The sequence below is a fragment of the Calidris pugnax genome, unplaced genomic scaffold, assembly GCF_001431845.1.
Source record: "Calidris pugnax isolate Ruff unplaced genomic scaffold, ASM143184v1 scaffold14, whole genome shotgun sequence".
NCBI lineage: Eukaryota > Metazoa > Chordata > Aves > Charadriiformes > Scolopacidae > Calidris > Calidris pugnax.
In genome coordinates, this window is record NW_015090793.1 from 2,632,969 (window position 1) to 2,654,045 (window position 21,077).

Sequence of the window (21,077 nt, forward strand, 5' to 3'; positions counted from 1 at the left end):
GACTTCTGATCATGGGGAAAATATAATACAGGTTGACATTGATATATGTCAATCAATATACCTCAAGGTATATTTTGACTCATTTCAGACAAGCCACCCCATTTGCAACCATGGAAGAACATCTGGATCACTTCACTGATCCAAATATCAAGTGAAGATAAAACACAAGAAAAATCTAAAATGTGCACCAGCAGTGTCCCCAAAAGTACTAACAATCTCCATCTAATTTTTAAAACACCCATAACATACAGAAGAGGAGAATATTGATTTGTAAAATCCACAAGGGATTATTTTCCTCAGATTACAAAAGTGACAGACTTGAAAGTCTAAATTTTAACATCATTGCACATGCCCATTAAATATACATCTGAATCTCAACATGTAGCAAGTACACTGCAGTAATTATATTGAGCATTTTGCAGAATCTAAGGCATAAATCTGTAAATTTAAGACAAAGTTTCTTCAAATGTTATTACAGATGACTACATCTCAAAACATAAATTATCATTCAGACAAAAAGCATTAAACAAAAATTCAAAACAAATTAAAAATGCACCCAAACATGAACCAGAATGCAAAGAATGTCCTAGAGGCAAGATTAGCAAACAATCACACCAGCCAGTGGGAACAGTTACAGTACACAGCTTTTTCAATTTTTCTTCTGAAAAATCTGCTTTGTGCTCCCAGTACAGCAAAATCATCCTGCTGCTTTCTACCGTCTAAAAAAATGCAAATCATCAATAATCAAGAGAGCATCAGCTGATCACATTTCAGGATACAGCACGGGAGTATTAAGTGACCGAGCATTGATCAAATGACGACAGAATCTGGAGACTGAGTCTCAAGTAGTATTGGTTGACCCTCATGTTAAGTATGTTCATATTATATAAGCCTACACTGAAGTACTGTTTCTGCTGCTGAAAGTACTGTTAAAACTCTGCACACACAAATATATTTGCAAAGTCAAGCACCTACAAATACATTCCTTCTGTTTAATCAATCAATCAATCTTAAAATGGCCTGCTCTTAAACCAACTTTCTGGCAAGGAAATATGGATCAGTACCCGACCCAACCATTTCACCGGTCTCAAGGTAAATTCTCTCAGCATTTAGTGTGTGTCACCTGCAGGAAAATTCCTTTTTATGTAATGAGCTACCAGCCACCGAGTGATTTAAAATGAAGGTACCTTTTCCTTTCTCATGTACCTTGCACATACACAGAGGATGGATAGAAGGCAGCAGTATTTCAAAAGATTATGCTTGCACATCCCTTCTAAATGTATAAGGTTCTCCAGGGAACAATCAACTCAGCAATGTCTGTGCTGCTCAGGCTATAATTACCAAAATGAGATGCATAACCTTTATTACACCAGCAAACAGTTAACTTTACAGATTATTTCTCTTACTTTAGTGCTCTCGAATCTTGCACCTTTTTTTAAGTAATCAGCTGCTTCCAATCTTCCCCATTGCAGCTCCTGTGCATTCAATGCCAGGTACTGCACACCTCACTAGCACAAACTCAGCACAATGCAAGACCTTCTTAAGCCCATATAGTTTCAGACACTGCCGTACCATGACAGAATGCCTTTGGGATTTAGCAAATCTAAACATATTCTGCTGCAAATCACACAGAAAAACACCTTGAAAGTCTCCCTGATTAAAGGAAAAAAAAAAAAAAAAAAGGCAAAAAAAAAGCAATAGCCTACATCATCTCCAAACATGACAGTGCATTCCTGGCATAGAAGATGCAATGCAAGAAGAGAATAATGACAGTATTTATGTTACCTTCAGTCACATAGTTGTGGTCTCGAAGAAAGCTGTGGTTAATTTTTCGTGTGTCCGTGTCCTCGCCCATTTACAGCAGGATTACTCAGCATGCCTATCCGCAGTGGACTGATAGCATCAGCAGAGGTCGTCACAAGAGCACCATCCATGCTGCCACTGCCTAGCAGAGGCGGAGAACACACTGGGCTACTGAGCACAGCATAATTAGAGCTAGTGATGCAGCACAGATTTGGGTGGGGGGGGGAATAACGATCGGAAGAGAAAAAAAAAAAAAAAAAAAAAAAAAGAGAAAAAAAAAAAAGAAGAAGTAACAGGAGAAAGACGGAGGGAAAAACGGCTCCGATAAATTATGAATGCAGAAAGCCAGTAGGGAGCTTGCGTGAAGGGAATACAGGCACTTCTCCCGCAGTTAAAGAATAACCCAATTGTTTAGTCAGGTACTCCTTAAACAAGTGCCCACGCGGAGTCTCCTCCAAGTGCCTGCTGCTGGGGATCTTGCTGGATGCTGTAAAGTGGCAATCAGCGTACTGCAGCAAAACCCGCCCGGCGCAGGGCTCTGATTGCTGTTGCTGCTACCGCTGTCATATGCCTGTGCTGCATCAGAGCAGGCCCCTCCCAGCCAGCCGCTCGCTGCCCAACCGCACAGCCTCTGCCTGCACTAAAGTGAAAAATGAGACTGCAGGTAATTATTTTAGCTCTTCTGCCGGTAACGGGGGCAAGGGAAAAAAAATTAAGGGAGGAGATGCGGGGGGAAAAACTTCAAGCCGCTTGAAATGGGGGTGCACCCACACGCACTGCACAGTACCCTGCCACCACAGTCTTCTGCTGGTTGATACTGTCGTATGCAGCAACAGCAACAGTCCTTCCCTGTCAGCCTGTATGAATATTACTCAAATTACCAAATACCTGCAAACGGAATCGATAGAGGCAAGGCAAGCATTCGGCAAAAGTGAGATAAAATAACTGTCATTTATCTTTCTTGTTTTTCCAGTTTTGTAGATAAAAGACAAATTGCAAAGTATGAAAAAAAAAAAAAAAATGAGGGCAAGAAAACAATCTCTGCAGCTTCCCTGTACCAGAACTGAAGGCTGGACAAAGGGAATGTTTGCAGGTCATGGGGTTTTCTTAGACCCACTGCTTTCACTCACTGCATTATCCCATCACCTTGAAAAAGCAACGTTGAAATCTGTATACTCAGAAATAGGAAAACAAGTAGAAGAGGAAAATTACTCGCACTACAAAATAAAGCTTGTTCTTCAGTCCAACTGTTTAATGGCTTACATTACAGCAAAATTATTTCAACTGAACAGACAAGCAGTTTCCTAAAACTTTCATTATCTGTTCACAAAACCATGACCTGTTTGCTGCAGAAGGCATGTATTCTGAAAAGGTATAAGCACCACTGAAGTTTAGAAATTTAAACAGAAAACAAATGGCTGCATACCAAAGCCACCACTATAGCGTGAAAAGGGAGTATGAAATTGCTAAACCAATTTAGAAGGCAGAAAGATGGTCCTGTGGTTTATGCCCTGGAATTGAACACAAAAAATATAACTCAGGTGTCAGTGTTATTACAGGATTTTGTGTAATCCTGCATGAATCTTAAACAGGTTTGTGGGTTTGGTTTTGTTTCTTTTTAATGAAGCTAGGGCATATAGTTCTTGAAGGTAAATTCAAGTACTCTGCTATTACTATAGAACAGACGTGTGGATTTGAAAGAAGTCAAAAACCATGTAATAGCCTGCCCAGGGATAAACATCTAATTTCAGGTTGAAGTAAAGTTGGGAGAGACAGAAGAATAGCAATGGAATGACCTTCTTCCCTTTATCATTGATGAAGCAAAATAAAGCAGAACCATCTTCAATCTGACAAGTAAATATTATAAAATCTTCACACTTGAGAAGGTGGTAAAGTAGAAGTTAGTAGAAGTTCAATGCTTGCACCTGTATAGAACATGTTTTATTTATATGCAGCTTTTGTAGACGACAATACTAGAAATGTTATTTCTACATTGAGAGCATCAATCAACACTGTGGTGGTACCAAGAGATCTCTAGTGCCTGCCCGATCCTCTAAAAGCCATTTACTGCCTTTACTGATGCTCGTTCATGTATCAAATCCCTTCAACTCCAGGATATCCTGTCAGCTTTTCAAGACTATACACAAAACCAATTCCCTTTCTCAGTTTAGAAGGTAAACATGCCAGTAAGCAACACCAGACAAACCAGTACATGCTGCCTAACAATCAGCAACATTTTCCTTAGATATGGAATCATAGAATTGTCTAGGTTGAAAGGGACCTTGAAGATCATCTAGTCCACTGATCAACCTAACTCCGATTAAAAAATACAAAAAACCAAAAAAACCACCACATCACTAAACCATGTCATATGTATGGCCTGGGACATAGCTGAAGGCTTAAGTTCAAAGGGGTATCCCAAAACAAGGATCCAGTCCTGCCAGCAGCTTTGGGTGAATAGTGAATTATATTATTGTGACAATAGTGAATTCTATTATTCCGAATTTTCCACCTGTTGACTGGAAACAAGTCCAGCCTCAATAACTGACATCAATACTAGCTACAGTTCAGAAAGTAACTGTGAGAACCTGTAAATATAATGAATGAGAAAATATGCCTTGAATTTAATTGAAATGAGGAAGGAGGCCTCGCAAATACTGATATTTATTTGGCACAAAATGACCCCAATCTATGCGATGGAGCTGGTTTATTTTGCCCTTCCCTGCCACGTTATTTTATCATCTTGGATTTATTATTCCAAAGGCCAAAGGGTCTGTGAGCAATCCACATAGCACATGAAATCCCAACTCCACTGAAGTCAGCAAGTTTACATTCAACTATTTAATGCCATAGTTAGACCAGTCTGGCTCAAGAAGGCACTTCCCTTCAGTGTTTGGGCAGGAGATAGTCAAAGTGTCTGGTCTTAGAAAAATAACCTAAGGTCCCTATAGACTCAGTGTAGCATTTGGAGGGCAATTAAGAGCACCTGAATCAGAAACCTCTCTTCCTGCATTTTGTATCTTGGATGCTTGAGTTTCTCAGTCAGGTGCCCAAGTTAGACAGGCAGCATTAGAGAGTGTGGATTCTTTTGTGGAGGTCACACTGAGCAGTTTCCTCCTGTTGCTATGATGACTGCTGAAACTGAAAGAAATGTCGCTTTGCAGGGCATTTGATTCCCCAAAATCAAGTAATATAGTTAAGTAAAAATGTATAGAAATAATTACTATCTACAATTATATGGAAAACAAGTATGTGTTCCCTCCTTTCCAAAGAAAATAATTATATAGAAAATTTATTCTTGAAAATAAATAGATAAAAAGAAAAGTAAAATAAAATTACGTGAATGATGTGTAAAGTCTCAAAAAAGCCACAATGACAGTCTGTGAAAAACCACTACAAACCATTTTCTTGGTAAATGCCTCTAAATTACTGTGACCAGGGTGTCTGCAATTTCTACAGTGCCTGAGAGAACATCCCTGGCCTTCCACATAAGCTCAGCAATCATTGCCCCTTATTTGTCCTCAATCAGTTGAAACTTTATGATTTCTATGGCCTATCATTTTGAGACTCCCCCCTTATTTGTTAGGTGTAATTTAAGCAGTTAAAGAGTGTTTTCATTTATTCTAGGAGCCAAGTGGACTTTCTTTGTGAAGTCAAAATAATAACTCCCATCCAGAGATTATTTTTTTCCTCTCACCATTTGAATTAGAGAGGTTCGTAGACATCTTCCCCGGGCATCACATCTGGGTCAGATCATGCTTACCTTGTTCTTCCTACTCTTAAGTTAAAAAAAAAAAAAAAAAGATCTTATAAGGAGGAATGGAATGAGGAGGAAGCCTTTAACAAAAACACTAGACAATATTCCCTGTGTGCATGCAAATTCTTTCCCCAAGATTATGAGCCAAATCCTTACTGAGCGGCAAATATTAGTAGTCCACTGACTTAAGTAGGTCAGTTCACATGAGAAAGATTAGCAAAATTCTGCTCTGAATTTGTAGCACAATGCAAATTTGTGAGACAACGTTTGTGGATAACTAGCTGTACCATTTTAAAATGCTACTTATTATCAATCCCACTGATCACCTACATAAATTGATCTGGTCAAATATCCAGGGAGAGGGTGAGGGGAAAGGAAGCTTTGATCAAAGACATATTAGTTATTTGTACTTTCACGGTAGTTCACAGTTCTACTCATAAAACAACCCACTAATTGAGCTGAATACTGTACAAACAGAAAAAAGAAGAAGAAAAAAAAAAGAAAAAAAAAAAAAAAGAGGTCTCCGAGCCATTGCTAGAGACCAAAAATTCCAGCTTTTCAGGGAAGAAGAATACCCTTGTATGGGAAACGCATTGAATGTCATCAACTTCAGGAAGCAGAATTTTGTTAAAACAATTTGTGTATAGTAGTTAGTGTTGTAAAGGTTAACCATCTCTCCTTTAACCTCTTTCTCTAGCTATTGCAAGAGTCAGTGTTCAGATCACCTGTTTCTCTCAGTCACGCTGAATCAGTGACCCACAAACCTAACACCTCCTTCAGGGTAAAAAATGCATGAGCTTGTCACTTAATGCATATCCTTCGGGTACATGCTTATTTTAAGTCTCTCTGCTGCCTATTAACATTAGCAAAGATTGTTATAGCTTTCACCATTGAAAAAAAGAAAAAGAAAAATTGGAATCAAGTTGAGTGTAACGGCAACTTTATTATCCTGACACAGCAAAGTGTTCTTTTTGCTATTTTGCTTTAAAGAGTATAATCATGTGCAAGTGAAAGCATACAGATAATTAGTGCAGCTTTAATAATAATGTAATTAAAAAAAAAAAAAAAAAAAAAAAAAAGAGTGCTCTATCCTAAAGAATTTACAAGAAAACTAAAAAATGGCAGAGCTGCATACAGATCTGCAGAGACATGTAAACAGTGAGTAAACAGCGAGTCAGTAACGAGGATGGAGTCCTGGTTTTTGAGCTTTCTTCAAAAGAAGGTCATTAGAGACTTTGTGGAGAGCAGCAATAAATAACAACTGGATTCAAGAGATTGGAAAATAACTGCATAACAAGAATACAGTGAGCTTAGATGTAAAAAGGAGGAAGACTGGCTAGCAGGTCAAGAGCTTTTTCCTTGTTTTTTTTTCTCCTCACCAGAGATGGAAGAGACTGGGCATGTTAATTTGCATTCTAGATGTTCAGTGTCAGAAAGTGTCAGTGCAGAGTGAGAGGTAAGGAAGAAAGTAAAAGACAAGGGCAGGCATGACACAGATGCCAATAGAGTCTGAAGGTGTCAGTAAGGAAATAGAAGAGTTAAAAGGAGCACAGCAAACAAAAACTGGGTCTGTGCCAGGAGGAGAAAAACCTCGTGGAACAGGGAAAGAAAATAATTTGAGGAGAGCAAGAAACCTGTATTCCACTTTGTCAGAGTTCTGGGGAGAAGGACAAGAAAAAGGAGGAGGTAGGTAAAGAAAAAAGGAAGGAGCCAGAAACTGAAGCAGGAGGCAGCCAACACCCTCAGGAAGGAATAAAAATCAGCAAAGATACAAATGGGATTGAGAATGTAAGATTCGGGAACAGAGTAGCCTAATAGTGGTCAGGAACTGAAGAAAACGAGAACAAATCTTTGGATGAATGATTGTTGATCGTGTTCCATCAATGCATTTCTATCAGGAAGCTCTACAGCACGAGAGGGGGAAGAATCAGGTGTCAGAAGGCAATTGGTTCCTGTATGAACCTATTCGTAAACACCTGTTGAACAAATAGCCAGCCTGTTTTGCTCCTGCAGAAAGTTTTTGTTCTCTTAAACCCATTCTCACAAAGAGCTTCTATTTAGCTCTGTTAGACACTTACATCAGAGCACAGCCTTTAATAATTTAAACTCTCAATATTTGAAATAGAGCATCTTCAGGTACTCCAAGACTCCATTTTACTACTCTCAAATTCATCACTCAGTCTGAATTAGAGCAATTAAGCTTGAGCTGCAAGTGAAAGAAATAGTGGTTGAATACTTAAATATCTTGTCTAACAAATCTTTTCATATACAGATGATTCTCTATTTCATTTAGTAAAACACAATGACTTTAAAAGAAATTGAACTGAATTTTGAATTGGCAAAATAACAAGAATTAATTCTTGTTAAAGAACAACAAATTTAAAGCACTGTGAAGTTAAAAATCCTTAGAAGTTACACAAATTGCACCAGAAGCAGACTATCTTAAATATTACCTTAATTTAATGTTTGCATAGTCATTGGAGCCTTTTTAGTGCTTTGACAGAATTTGCTTCTTGCTACATCCCAACGCTGCGAACCCTGTAAAACAGGCCAAACTTTCTCATCTTCAAATGGAGTAAGATAACACAATTAGTCAGCTACAGAAAAATACAACAAAATAGTTAGCTAACCCTTTACAGTTATATTTCATTGCAATTGAATTTGCTCACCAAAAGGGAATATTTATGAACCAGGTGCTCTCTCCCTTTATGCATGTCCAATTTATGTAGAGCTATAAAAGCTTAGCTACTGATTTCTTCAGTTAGGCCATCAGCAAATTAGCTTTGCTGTTTACTTATTTATTCATAATGTCCAGCAAAATAACGTTATGTAGTACAGTCATACTTCTGTTCAGAAATACTGGAGCACATTGGCTTCCTTTTATTTAAAAGGATAAAGCAACAAGGAATTAGGATGTGACAAAAAGCTCCTCCCCTAGTTTTCCTCCAACCCTACTGAGCATGACAGAGAAGGGACTCAGAGCTCTGAGTCAGGGACAGGGACAAGATGGCAAATCCACTCCTTCGGGTTTGAGTAGTTTTAATTCTATTTAAGAATGGTAAATTTAAAATGGTGGTTTTCTCTGCCATCTAGTTGTCTCTTTTACTTCTATCCAGAATGAACATTTAGTCTGGATCATACCCTTCCCTGTATTTGAAACTAGATCTATATTGCAAATTGCCCAAGCTGACTTGTTTCAAGTCAGATTTTAGAAATAGTCCAATCCTGATGTCAGAGACCTTGCCATGAGCTGAATGTCTTAGAGAGAAGTTACCCTACAAGAGATTGAAGTAGCAACGGCACAAACATCTGCCCACCATTGCTTATTTTGAAGATATTCAAGTACATCTCATTCCATGATGGCTACTTGCAAAGGAATTAATCTAATAGCTTTCTGATAGTAATGAGTGTATAATCAATGACTCTGATAAGAATTTGCCTTAAAAATAAAATTCTGTATTCCTATACTTTTCTGAATAGTTCCCTTTACATTTGTCTACTACCCAAATATAACATAATATACAGCACCACCATGCAATTCTCTTTTTGATTCTTTGACAGCTAAACAAAAACAGATACTGCCAAAAGTTAACATAAGAAGTAATAAAAGAAAAGTTACATAAGTCATAGCTGTCAAGTAAAAAGTAAATAATTTTGTCTTATTCTAACACCTCAACAGTAATTGTTTAGAATCTTTACATTTATAGCATTTAATTTATGTTTCAATTCACAGTCTTCAGTTACTGTGTATTAAATTGAATATTTAATATTAAAAATTATGATGTAGCCCAACAATTCTGAAAAATCCAATTGCTGCTATCACAATTGGAAAATACTCTATTATTCACAAAGAGGAAGTTTCTTCAACACACTACCTTTTGCCATGTTAAACCTAAAAATAACACCTCTCCACAAGAAATAATTTATTTTTAGCCTACATACTCTAGACACAGAATAAATCTAATGCCTCCCAGCATCTGGCGTTTTTGGAGAGCAAGCAATTAAAAACTAACATCATGTAATTTAAATGACAGAAGCTAATTTCCTTCAACATCTTTCACCCTATCTGTTCTGGTGAACATTACACAAGGATCCTTAGCAGAGTCAGTGCCACTTTAAGGTTTGCAGAAAGCCAGAGCGCAGGAGGAACTGAATCCACACCATGCTCACGGTTTTTCACACAGGAACCAGCAGTTTTTGCTCTTTTTTGTGTGGTGTGCTGGTGATAGAGGTGGAACTAACCAATATGGAGAACTCTGGCCTAATTAAACATTATTTTCCACAACTGAGAGAATGCAGCCAGGATATCGGGACATAATGGTTCCTGCAAAAGTCCCCTTGAGGCAGAAGAGATGCCCTGAGCTATGACATCCCTGTGTCCCTGGGGTGTCCCCCTCTGATATGAGCTCCTCTCAAGGGCCAGTGTCACTTCAGCTGGGAAGCAGTAGGTTTCCCCATCCTACCCCAGCAGCTGCGTATGCCATAGCCCCTTCCTTGCTCCATAATGGCACATTAATCCACAGTCTGGCAACCCTCCACTGGGCACTGCTTTCAGGTGTTTCCCTCAGAGAAAGGAAGACATTGGAAAGATAAACAGTTTCCTATCTACTGGCTTGAGTGGTCAGAGCAAGCCTGCAGCCACAGAGCCAGAGCTACCAGGCAGAAGTCCTAGTAGCACCAGGCAAGAGGAAAAAGTGCTGAAGGGCACAAATCCCGTGAGCTCACAACCTTGCACGGCACTAAAACACTGTGTGAGAGACAGCGACAGAATCTTTGCCTCAGCCTTTACTGGGTTAAAAATCACATCTAAACCAAATCCTGCAATCTATCAGCTAAGGACTGCAAGGAACCAGTTAAACAGGAGCACGAAGAAATTCCAGTCAACATGAACGGAGCAAGTTCTGCACGGTCTAGGGACAAGTTTTCATTTGGCAAATTTCAGAATACAGTAACAGATTCCAGCAGAATCTAGGTTTAACTAGAGAGATGGAAAGGAAGGTTGCAAAATGATAGGGGAAGGAAAGGCAGAAAGAACAGGCAAGATGCCAAAAGGAGAAGCTGGAAGTTTTCCCAGAAGTTACTAATTTGGAGATTAAGCCTATTCAGTGACTGCATCAGGAATGGGAATAGTGGTCCAAGGGAAAAGCAGAGGACAGGGAATCAAAGACCAAGCACTAATTCCATCTCTGAGGCTTTAGCCATGTCATTTTCCTTCCTTGTGCTTCTTTTTCACTCTTCCACTGCCTTGCCTATTTAAACCAAAAATTACACGGGCAGAAACACTATCTTCACTAATGAAGTCATCAAATGGAAACTGATGGAGGACCCCTGAGCGATGTTGATATTTATAAGACACTGTTCCCAAGTTAATAAAGCTCATCTGTTCCTAAAATGAGCTTCGTGTCCTTTGAAACACGAGACAGGTAATTTACTCCACAGCAAACAGCACCACAGAAAGAGATGATCCTGAAACTACAGCCTCCTAGAAGAAGGGTTCAAGAAAAGTCCCAAATAGAAAACCTACTGAGAGGGCCAGTCACTATCAAGCAAGCCAGGAACACTGATGGACAAACAAAACTGGAGCCTGAGGAGGAGGGCAGGGTTGGGGACAACTGTTGCAACAAATGCTTCCAGATTAGCTTCCAAAAATCAGCATTCTGAAAGGATTAAGCTGTTAAGGTATAGAAATCCTGGAGAGATGGAGTTTGAACAATTTCAACAGGAAAAAAAAAAAATCAAGGGAAAAGACATCAGTGTAGATACAAAGAGACAAACTTTCTGCGTAAGATCAAGAGAAGAAACAGAGAAAATCCTTTTAAATACTGTGAGCTATCATAATATATCAGAAGCTGCCTGAGAATTTGTAACACCCCTAAAATATTTTTGAGAGAAGCAAAATAATTAAGAACCAAATCAAATTAGCAGATTGCATTCGCTTGACAATAAAAAGCAAACCACAGGCACTCTTCCTAGCATTTGCTAATTCAGAACTCAAAGTATTTCAGGAAATAATAATTCAGGAACACTTCCTGCACATGGCAAGTCTATTAAATAAAATCAACATACAGGCTCATTTATTAGTGTCTTTGCATTCTATACACAATCATACAAAGATGACAGCTTTGAAAGGAACTTAGCCCAAAAGACTATGCTTTTAACAAGTCTGCAAACAAACGACTCGGTATGACAGGACATTCATCCTGATTCCTTCCTTGCTTCCACCAGTGTGCTTAATTAATTCAGATAGGCATAGTGCAAACAGGTTTTTCTCCAGCATTACCTTATACCACAAAGAGTAGTTACATATTTCTCTGTTCTACAAAAACTAAGGAGACGTGCAAATCCAGCAATTCAGGAGCGCCTACAGATCCCAGCCATCCTCAGCCAGTGAGAAGGAATTGCTGCAGAACAAACAAACAAAAAAACTGTTCTAGAAAATGATACAGTGCTAAATTCTTTCTTGTACATAAAATTTACTGCAATATTCTTGGTACAGCCTCAAGAGAGAGGAAACATCTCAAAAAACCAAATTGTGTGAATATAAACAATGATTTTGCTGTTAGCCTTTCCTCTAGACCATCCAAATATTTAAATTACTGAAGCATCTGAAGTACAGTAAAAAACGTTGCACCTGCTGTAAGAGCTGTAATCTCTGAAATAATACTCACTTGGTAAAACAAAAGCTAAAAATAAATTCAAGCTATTAGAAAAAGAAAAAAACACCTAACAGAAAACAAACACATAAGCATTCAATGGTGTGAGGAAAAAAAGTAATTTCTAAGCGAAAATGTAGATAGAAAGCTGCCACTGAATGAAACAAAAATTTGCAAGACATGCTAAACCCCAAATTTTGAGGGGTATGAAACCCCATACTACCTTGCAGTGAACGCACCTAAATGCTGTGTTCCACCTCTAGCCACCCTCATACCAACAGCAGGAATTAAAATTCAGAAAAAAGAACAAATCATAGAAATCACTTGGCATTGGAAACAGAATCATAAGGTAAACAGTGACTGAGAAGACTCACCATAGGAATAAGGTGAAAGGAATGGAAGCACAAACATCAGAAGGAATTAGTTTTATTGTGGCTCAAGACATAGTAAGTGCAAATTAAATAACGGAAAACACGTTGCTTATTTTGAATTATACTTACAAGGGAGAGTATAAGCAACCTAATAGAGGACTAAGCACCTATAAAAAGTGTTGCAATGAAAATAGCAGAGGCACCTGGCCCCCAGGGGAATCTGGAAACGCGGGGTGAAATGCTCATTTTATCCAATGCAGAAACTGGCAACCCTGGGGGGAGCTCCCTAGAATCAGCATCCCAAAACACTAAACACAAAGACATGTACTTTCCCTTCTGGAGTTTCGAGGTCTCAACTAAGATCACAAAAGAGACATGCTGATAAAAGATGTAGAGCCTGCATATGAATATAATCCTAATAGCTGGTGCCACTAAATATTCCCTGAAAAAATGAGACACAGTGTTAGCTTATATACTCAAAACTCATATGGGAAATCCAATATAATTTCATTTTTGTTTGAGATAAAAATATTCTGGGTATGGACATTTCCCATACCACCTGTTGAAGTTGCACCAGGTGTCAACCAAAAAATTGCAGTATTTTTGGAACCAGAAATAATTCCAGGTAGGATCTGGAAGCACAGCTACACACAACTGTGTGTAAGAGGAAATGCAACTTGGCAAAGGAGGCAACAGGAGCCCTCACCCAACACAGGCCAAAAGGCACCAGTATAATTTGCTGTTGGAAAAGAAAGGTCTGCTCAGCAAAACCAAGCCCTAGCATGTCACTAACCACTTTAACAAAAATGAAGGGGAGGGGTGGCAGCTTAATCGTACAATTTTTGCTAAACTCTGCAAAACTATATTTAACCTTACTTATGGCTAGACAGAGACTAACACAGTTGCTGAGCAAGCATAAATATTAGGCCTTAAAATATCTATAGTCTGTAACAGAATGAACTAATTTCATCTAATGAACTGCTGAGCCAGCACAACGAAGAGACCAGAGCATGGGAAAAGTAATGCAATAATGGTATGCTTAAGATAATAATAAATCAAAGAAAAGAGAACATTGTCTCTAAGCTTCAAGGCACTACTCTCCGGAGGGGGGCAAGGAAGACCATCTACGAGACACCACCCCGAAGGGTACAATGACCAGTGATATACGGAATGGAACGGAATCAGTAAAAGAAGTGAGCAGTATGAGAAACCAGGGAAGCAAGATGTGGGTCATGGCTGTTTTGAGGGGATAAAGGAAAATCCAAAATTCATTAAAGTGGGTGCAGTAGAAGAGGATCAACACTACATACCCCAACAGCAGAAAATTGACTGCTGTAGAGATGAGTACTCCTCTGAACAACCTTGGCGCACCAGGAGGAATGTCCTTCCATCCCCTATGCCACCAGTGTGGGCTGTAAGGGCCAAGAGAGGGGCTTGTATACCTTAGGGGTTGGGAGAGTTTGAACATCTGGGAGTAAAAAGTGTCCCACCATAACCACAAAATTACGTACTAATGACTGTAGGCTGTTCCTCATATCCACTGTCATTATGTAATCTCTTCAGTTATAGAATTCCTCCATCAACACATTCACTGCCATTCTTACCGCTACCTACCTTGCAGTCCAAAGTCTGAGATTGCCTGTGATCCTTAGCTTTTCTGATTATCCCATAGGTAAGTACCACTGATTCTTAGCTGTCATTACTCTGCTTTGTCCATAAATACCGCCAAACCTGTGTAAGCTGTTAAAAATCCTACCTCTTTGTATAACTAGTCTTCCTTGCCACATACCACTGTGCCTTCCAACCACTACAATTCTGTGATTCTGTGATATTACTGTTGCATACACCCTCCAACCCCCCATAGAAGCTAAACCACATTAACACTGTGTCAAAAACATAACAAAAAGGAAATACAGTTGCATTTTCTGACAGGCTAAATATATGCATGCAAGAAATACTCTGAGCCTGGCTTGAGCTTCCAAGATAATTCCCTACTTAGTTTCAGAAACCCCATGGAGCAATGGGAACAATCTAGTAAATTTAGCCATTTCCACAAATAGGCAGCCAATGAGCTTCATTGCATGTATTTGCATTTATCACATTTGTATTTAAGTACATACCTAAGCCCTGTTTAGGATCTAACCATAAATCTCACCCTCGCATCAGTTAGGCACTTCTAAAAATTTTAACAAGATGCAATTAGACTATAAAAGATTCTTTAAAATAAGATGTGGCAGAAACCTCTGGAAGTATGCATTTTGCATAGTTCTATTTAAAGAAATGTAATCTAAAAATTTACTTGGTAACACAGTACTCTATCTTCTGTGACCTCTTGGACAGTACTTAAGAGTGGCTTCTTAATTATTCAATTTACCTATTACAAACCAGGAATATTTATCTTTCATTTGTGCCAATGTAATTCAATAGATATAAGCATTTCAAATTCACCAGAAAACATGAATAAACCAATAATTTAATACAATATAATTTCAGAAAAAGCACAGTAATCTATCTATCCATCTATCCATCCATATGTATTGGTAAGTAAAACACAAAAGCCATTTAAGTTGAAAGCTTAACTGAAGTTCTTTAATAACACTGTGGCTAACCAAATCCCTTTCTAAAGGCATGCCATTCACTAGCTACTTCCTTACAGTGATGGAGAGGCAGTGAAAACAGAGGTTTGATCTCTACTTCATATTTATAAAATAACACTTCAGAACTGCAGTTTTGTTTGCATCTTTTAGCCGGGCTGAAGTGGGGCTGGAGCTGGAAGGCTGCAGGGAGAAGGGCTCTTGCAATCCCCAGGAGGCAGAGCCCCTCGTTTATTACCAACAGCTACAGCCCCCAGAACTGAGGGGCTGGAAGCGACACACCAGATTTTTGCCATTCCATTCCCTCCATTTTACACAGCAATTGTGTCCACCCTTCATATTTCACTAAAACAACTATTTTTAACTGTAGATTTTTCATAATAAAACCATTTTCAGGTTTTTTTCTGTTACTCTGTTCTAGTTGAGGCTTCCCCAGAAAGCTTTTTTTTTTTTTTTTTTCCTTCTTGCAACACTACACCAAAATCGCTTGATAGAAGGTTTAATGCTCCAAAAATCCCAAATCTGTCATTTTTATTTAGGGAGTGCCCTCTGAGCTCAAATCCTTTGCCCTGACTTTGGCAGCCTGACCCTCGACCACAGGGCACTCACCGTAACAAGATTTTACTAAGATTTCACTATACTGCAAGCGATTTCCTACAGCCAAGATTCCTAAGTCTCAAACTTCTGAAAGACTTCCAAGTTTTTTGACAGAAATAAACTTTTTGCATGAAACAATGTTCACTACAATGATCCTGTATTCTGAGCAAAAAAAATCTTTGCATTTCACCATTATGAAATTCAGGATTTTGTTGAAACACAAATTGGATTTTGGGCTAAAGCACACAAGTAGTAATATTTGATTCCCCTATTTTGCCACGTTATATAAATCTTCCAAAACGAAAATAGTCCAAAATCAAATGGAAAGACATGTTTGAAAGACATGGTGGAAACATTAATCATGCTTCAGAAAGTATGGCAATTCATAGAAGATGGCCACTGCCAGACTTCTAACCAACTGTCGAGAAAAATGAAAACAGAACTAGTATATAACATACCTTACATTTTAAGGATATCTCATTAAGATTTCATATTTACATTTGACAGTCTTATTTTTGAGATCTGACCATACCTGCAACTGCTAATGCTTGAACTACTGTAAATTTGTGAGGTGATTAAGAGATGATGACATCATTCAACTATCTTAATGTGAACTCATGAAATAATGATGGCATTCAGTTGTAACCAAAACCAAATGAAGGGAAGACCGCATAACGCCCAACGGGAAGAAAATTTTGGGAAGCAATATTTGTCCTTGAAACACAACAGAGATCACATGTGGGGAAATTTGGTATTTTCAAGTTATGGGATGATCTTTGATTCCTTCTGCTCTTAGAAACTCACCTTACATTTCCACATGACCAGTGCCCCAGAGCCAGCACTTTGCAATGGTGGGGGAGGGTACATGACCCAGTTCGTTAACAAAAACTAGGTTTCTGCCAAATCAAAGAGGGTGGACTGGAAAGCTCCCAGTTATTCACTGGAATACCTGGAATTTGCCCAATAACTTTAAGATCACAAAGTTCAACAAGGGGAAGAGCAAAGTCTTGCACCTGGGGAGGAATGACTCCTGGCACCAGTATGTGCAGGGGGCCACCCAGCTGGAAAGCAGCTTGGCAGGAAAGGACCTGGGGGGTCTGGTGGACACCAGGTTGAATGTGAGCCAGCGATGTGCCCTTGTTGCAATGAAGGATAATGGTACCCTGGGATGCATTAGACAAAGCATTGCCACAGGTGCAAGGAGCTCTGCTCAGCACTTCTGAGACCACACCTGGAGTGCTGTGTCCAGTTCCAGGCTCCCCAGTATGAGAGAGGCATGGACAGACTGGAGAGAGTCTGGCAAAGGGCCACAAGAACGATGAAGGGACAGGAGCAGCTCTCCTATGAAGAAAGGCTGAGGTGGGACGACTCAGCCTGGAGCAGGGAAAGCTTAGGGGGATCTTATCGATGAACATAAATACTTTAAGGGAGGGTGCAAAGAAGACAGAGCCAGGCTCTGTTCAGTGGTGCCCCGTGACAGGACCAGAGGCAATGGGCATAAACAAACACAGGAGGTTCCCTCTGAACATCAGGAGACACTTTTTTACTGCGATGGTGATCAACCACTGGCGCAGGTTGCCCAAGGAGGTTGTACAGTCTCCATCCTTGGAAATATTCAAAAGCCATCTGGACACAGTCCTGGCTGACTGGCTTTAAGTAGTCCTGCTTGAGCAGGGGTGACAGATGACCTCCAGATGTCCCTTCCAACCTTAAGCATTCTGTAAGATCACCCTGTTACAGGCAAAGTTCAAGAATGAAAGAGCAGGTAAACCTATGGTTGCAATACCTGAAATAGTGACAAAGAAATAAAAGGAGAAAAAAAATATGCAATTCTACATTATATTTAACAATCAGATTCCCCCTCAGTCACTTCGACACCACGCAAAATTTGCGAAGATGGTAAATTTGTCCCAACCTCCACTCTGCAGCTGAGGTGTCCTACAGCTTGTCTGTGCAGGTAAGCATCAGCACACTTGTGTCCTGCAAGACAGCTCTGGGCACCATAGGTGGCAGGGATGATTCAGGGCTTTCAGACCACCCATCTCCACCCCCAGCACTGAAGGCATCTGGGATGTGGCACAAGCTACCAGAAGATGAAGAGTCACTGCCCACCCTTCCCTTCCCCAGCTTTGGGTGTCCCTGAACTACAACATTTTTTCAGCTTCAAGATCATTTTGCTCCTTTCTTTCTCATAATACCATTAAAACTCTTGAAAACTTTTAAAGCCACATATCATGAGAAATACTAGTCGTAACAGTAATTCTTCTAAATTCTGTTGCTGCCACCAATGGTAGAGTTTCTGCCATGAACAATAGTCTAACTCACACCTACTTCATTTAATGGTGAAGAGCCAATACTATTGCATTGCCTACATCTTGTTTGAAAAAAAAAATCCAATTAGAATGGATTCAGGACAAGCTAGACTTTGACCCTTAGTTTTGACTTTGCCTGCCTTTTGTTTGTTTGTGAAGCACTGTAATTGTTTACATACAATATAAATTGGATCTGTGGCATGCGAAATCCGGACCCTGCAGACTCCGTAGGTAACCTAGGGTTATAGGTTAAAAAACATTGACATCATGACAAATTGCTGTAATTTGAGGAATAATCTGAAATCCTGCTGGGACACAATTGAGTCGGTGAGCCTAGTTGTTAATGATAATAAAAGCTGACACAGTAAAAATGATAAAATTAAAGAGAACACCCAGTAATATAAGTACCTCCAACGTATGACATTGACGATCCAGTTAAGGGGGCTGGTAAAAATCTCATTGTCAAGTAACTTAATGCTTCGTTTCCAGTTACAGAAAACTCCACTCATTTGTGGAAATGCAACCACAGAGTGCTTTTGTCTTTTCTTGCTTACATGCTGTTTGTCGTAATTTTAAAAACATGCCATTTTCATAATATCTTCGGTAATGCAAGGTCATAATTCTCCTTTCTGATTAGTTTGTATCTATGTACCAATAGATAAAAACTGTATTTTTTATGTAGTACACCCATGATACCTTTCTCTGCGTCTTTGACATATCATAAACCAGCTGGCAACATAAAAAATAAATTGGCTAGCTATAAGAACAGATGAATCATTAATTACTTCTTCTGTACCAACATGCGAGAGATCAGTTTTACAGTACCAAATAGCATGCATAGCTGCTAATTAAAAATTATATTTTAAAAAACCCTAAAACTCAATGACCATTATTTAAAACACTAATATATATATTTCTATTTTAAAATATTGATATTTCTCAGAGATTAAAAATATGGTTACTGAATTTTGCTCTGGGTTTACTTCCTTTATTTTCCATCAACTTCTAGATATTATGGATTAGTGCATATCATTATAAGCATCATAAGGTTTTATTCACTCTTCATACTGAATTGTAACTTTCGCAGGCCTCATGCTTCAGATCATTATATTCAGCTTTGCAGGATCATGGGATGGTGTCTTCTCACAAACACAATTTACAAGAGAAGTAAACCACATACTGTTAATGTCAAAAATCACATAAACCCCAAAACTAAAGCTAACAGGATTCTGACATGTCTTCCTTCTGATAATAGAGTTAACGGGGGGTGGGGAGTTTTCCATCAAAAATTGGCTGTAAAATTTAAAAAAAAAAAATACAACAAGGGAATAGGTAGATTGGCAAAACCTAAGAAAGCACTTGGATTTGCTTCAGAAGCACAAAAAGACTCAGATCCATCCTTTGGACTGGATGCTGTGATAAAGTCTAAAACAGTAACACCACTGACACTTGGCTTGCTTCCAAACCTTTTCCAGCTTAATCCCTAAAATAAGCACTCAAAATTGAAGATTGCAAGGTTAAAAAATGCTATGTCTTTATTCGTAATTAGCAGCCAACTGCTACTGCTACCCTTTCTTATCGTACAGAAAATTAATGCAATTGATCTGCCTTTGAATAGCAAATTGCATTTGCAATTATTTCCAGGGTCTTTTTTACATCCCTGAAAGCTGTGCAGGGGATCCAAAGCTGCACGCTCAGCCCCTTATCTTCATGCAGTGGATCCTGAATGTAACCACCATTACACAGAACGTCCAGTATCTTTCAGCACACTTCTATGTTGCACAAAGTGTAGGTGTGTGTAAAGTTCTATATTACTACTTATCAAAGACATTCTGAAATTTCTACCACCTTCTTTTCAAAAGCTATTTCCGTTGTTCTTCTCAGATAATTTGTCATAAGATCTTTCTTTCCTCTACTCGCCATATCCAGCGGCTTCCACTGACACCTGCCAGAGCAAGCATCAGGGCCAGGCCAACCAATTTTCTTCTTAGTAGGATTTTCTTTTATTGAGGTCGGAGCTTTATCAAATAAAACGGCTTCCAAGAGCCCATCCACAGAACAGACAGTGGAAATACTGCCCAAGCAAAAATATGTGCAAATCAGGCTTTCATTCAGGGCACACATTTAACCACATCAAGGCTGATAAGGACAAGCAGCACGAAGCCCTTCACTGGTGGGAAGGACACGGAAGACAGAGTTGTAAGGTAAATTCATCAAAAGCCACAGGTCTGCAGGATAAGGTGATTGATTTGGTCATTTCTTCATCCAAAGTGCTGTCACCGACCTCTGTGTTGCCCAATAGGCTTCTGTCAGGTTCTGTACTCTTCATAAAGATCTCCAGATCAAACAGTTCAAAAGTCCAAAGTTCAAATTTTGAAGTAATGTTCCAAGAGGAATATTTTCTATCTAGCAAGATTGTCAGAAAAAGTTGTACAGCCCAGTGGTGCAAACTGTAATCGGACACACATTTAATTAAAATGAAAACTGACCTTGCTCTAAACACTCTGGTGTATGGGAAATCACTCTAATTATTTGGTTTGTCAAAAAAGGTGAATCACTTTGCTCAATTTTAATTTTCAGTAAGAATAAAATATTCTAAATACAAATGTATTTTTAAAATGTACTACTACAGAGCAATTACAATTATACAAAGCTGATGAGCACTTTGTCCTACTTTTTACAGCAGATTTTTGCAGAATTCTGCACCCAGGTTTTTACCCATTTTCTATCAGTACAAAGCAGCACTAGACAAACAAATCAAGGCTCCACACCACGGACTGATCCCAGTCCTTATTTCACAAGGATTTCAATGATTTCACAAAGGACTCCCTCTTGAAGAAGGCCCATTTTAGAGGAACTTTTGCATGGATCAGATTATGCAAGATTGGGGCCCTTCTTGCTTTGTTCTTGTACAAATGAGTATCTGCGCTGGCACACTTGGGACTAACCCCACATTTCTAAAATTCAACTGTTTCTCTTGGCACATCCCC

General features: G+C 39.0%; 1 protein-coding gene across 2 annotated transcripts in view; it reads right to left on the reverse strand.

Moving 5' to 3' along the window:
• Window positions 1-21,077, reverse strand: part of PPP2R2C (protein phosphatase 2 regulatory subunit B, gamma) — a 233,139-nt gene that overhangs the window by 144,364 nt on the left and 67,698 nt on the right. The window contains exon 1 of one of the 2 annotated variants that reach the window (XM_014936063.1): window positions 1,786-2,363. The exons of the other annotated variant lie outside the window; for it this stretch is intronic. Coding sequence (XP_014791549.1) covers window positions 1,786-1,855 — 70 coding nt within the window. The 5' untranslated portion in view covers window positions 1,856-2,363. Of the gene's footprint in view, window positions 1-1,785; window positions 2,364-21,077 lie in introns of those variants that run through there. 2 annotated transcript variants of the gene reach the window in all.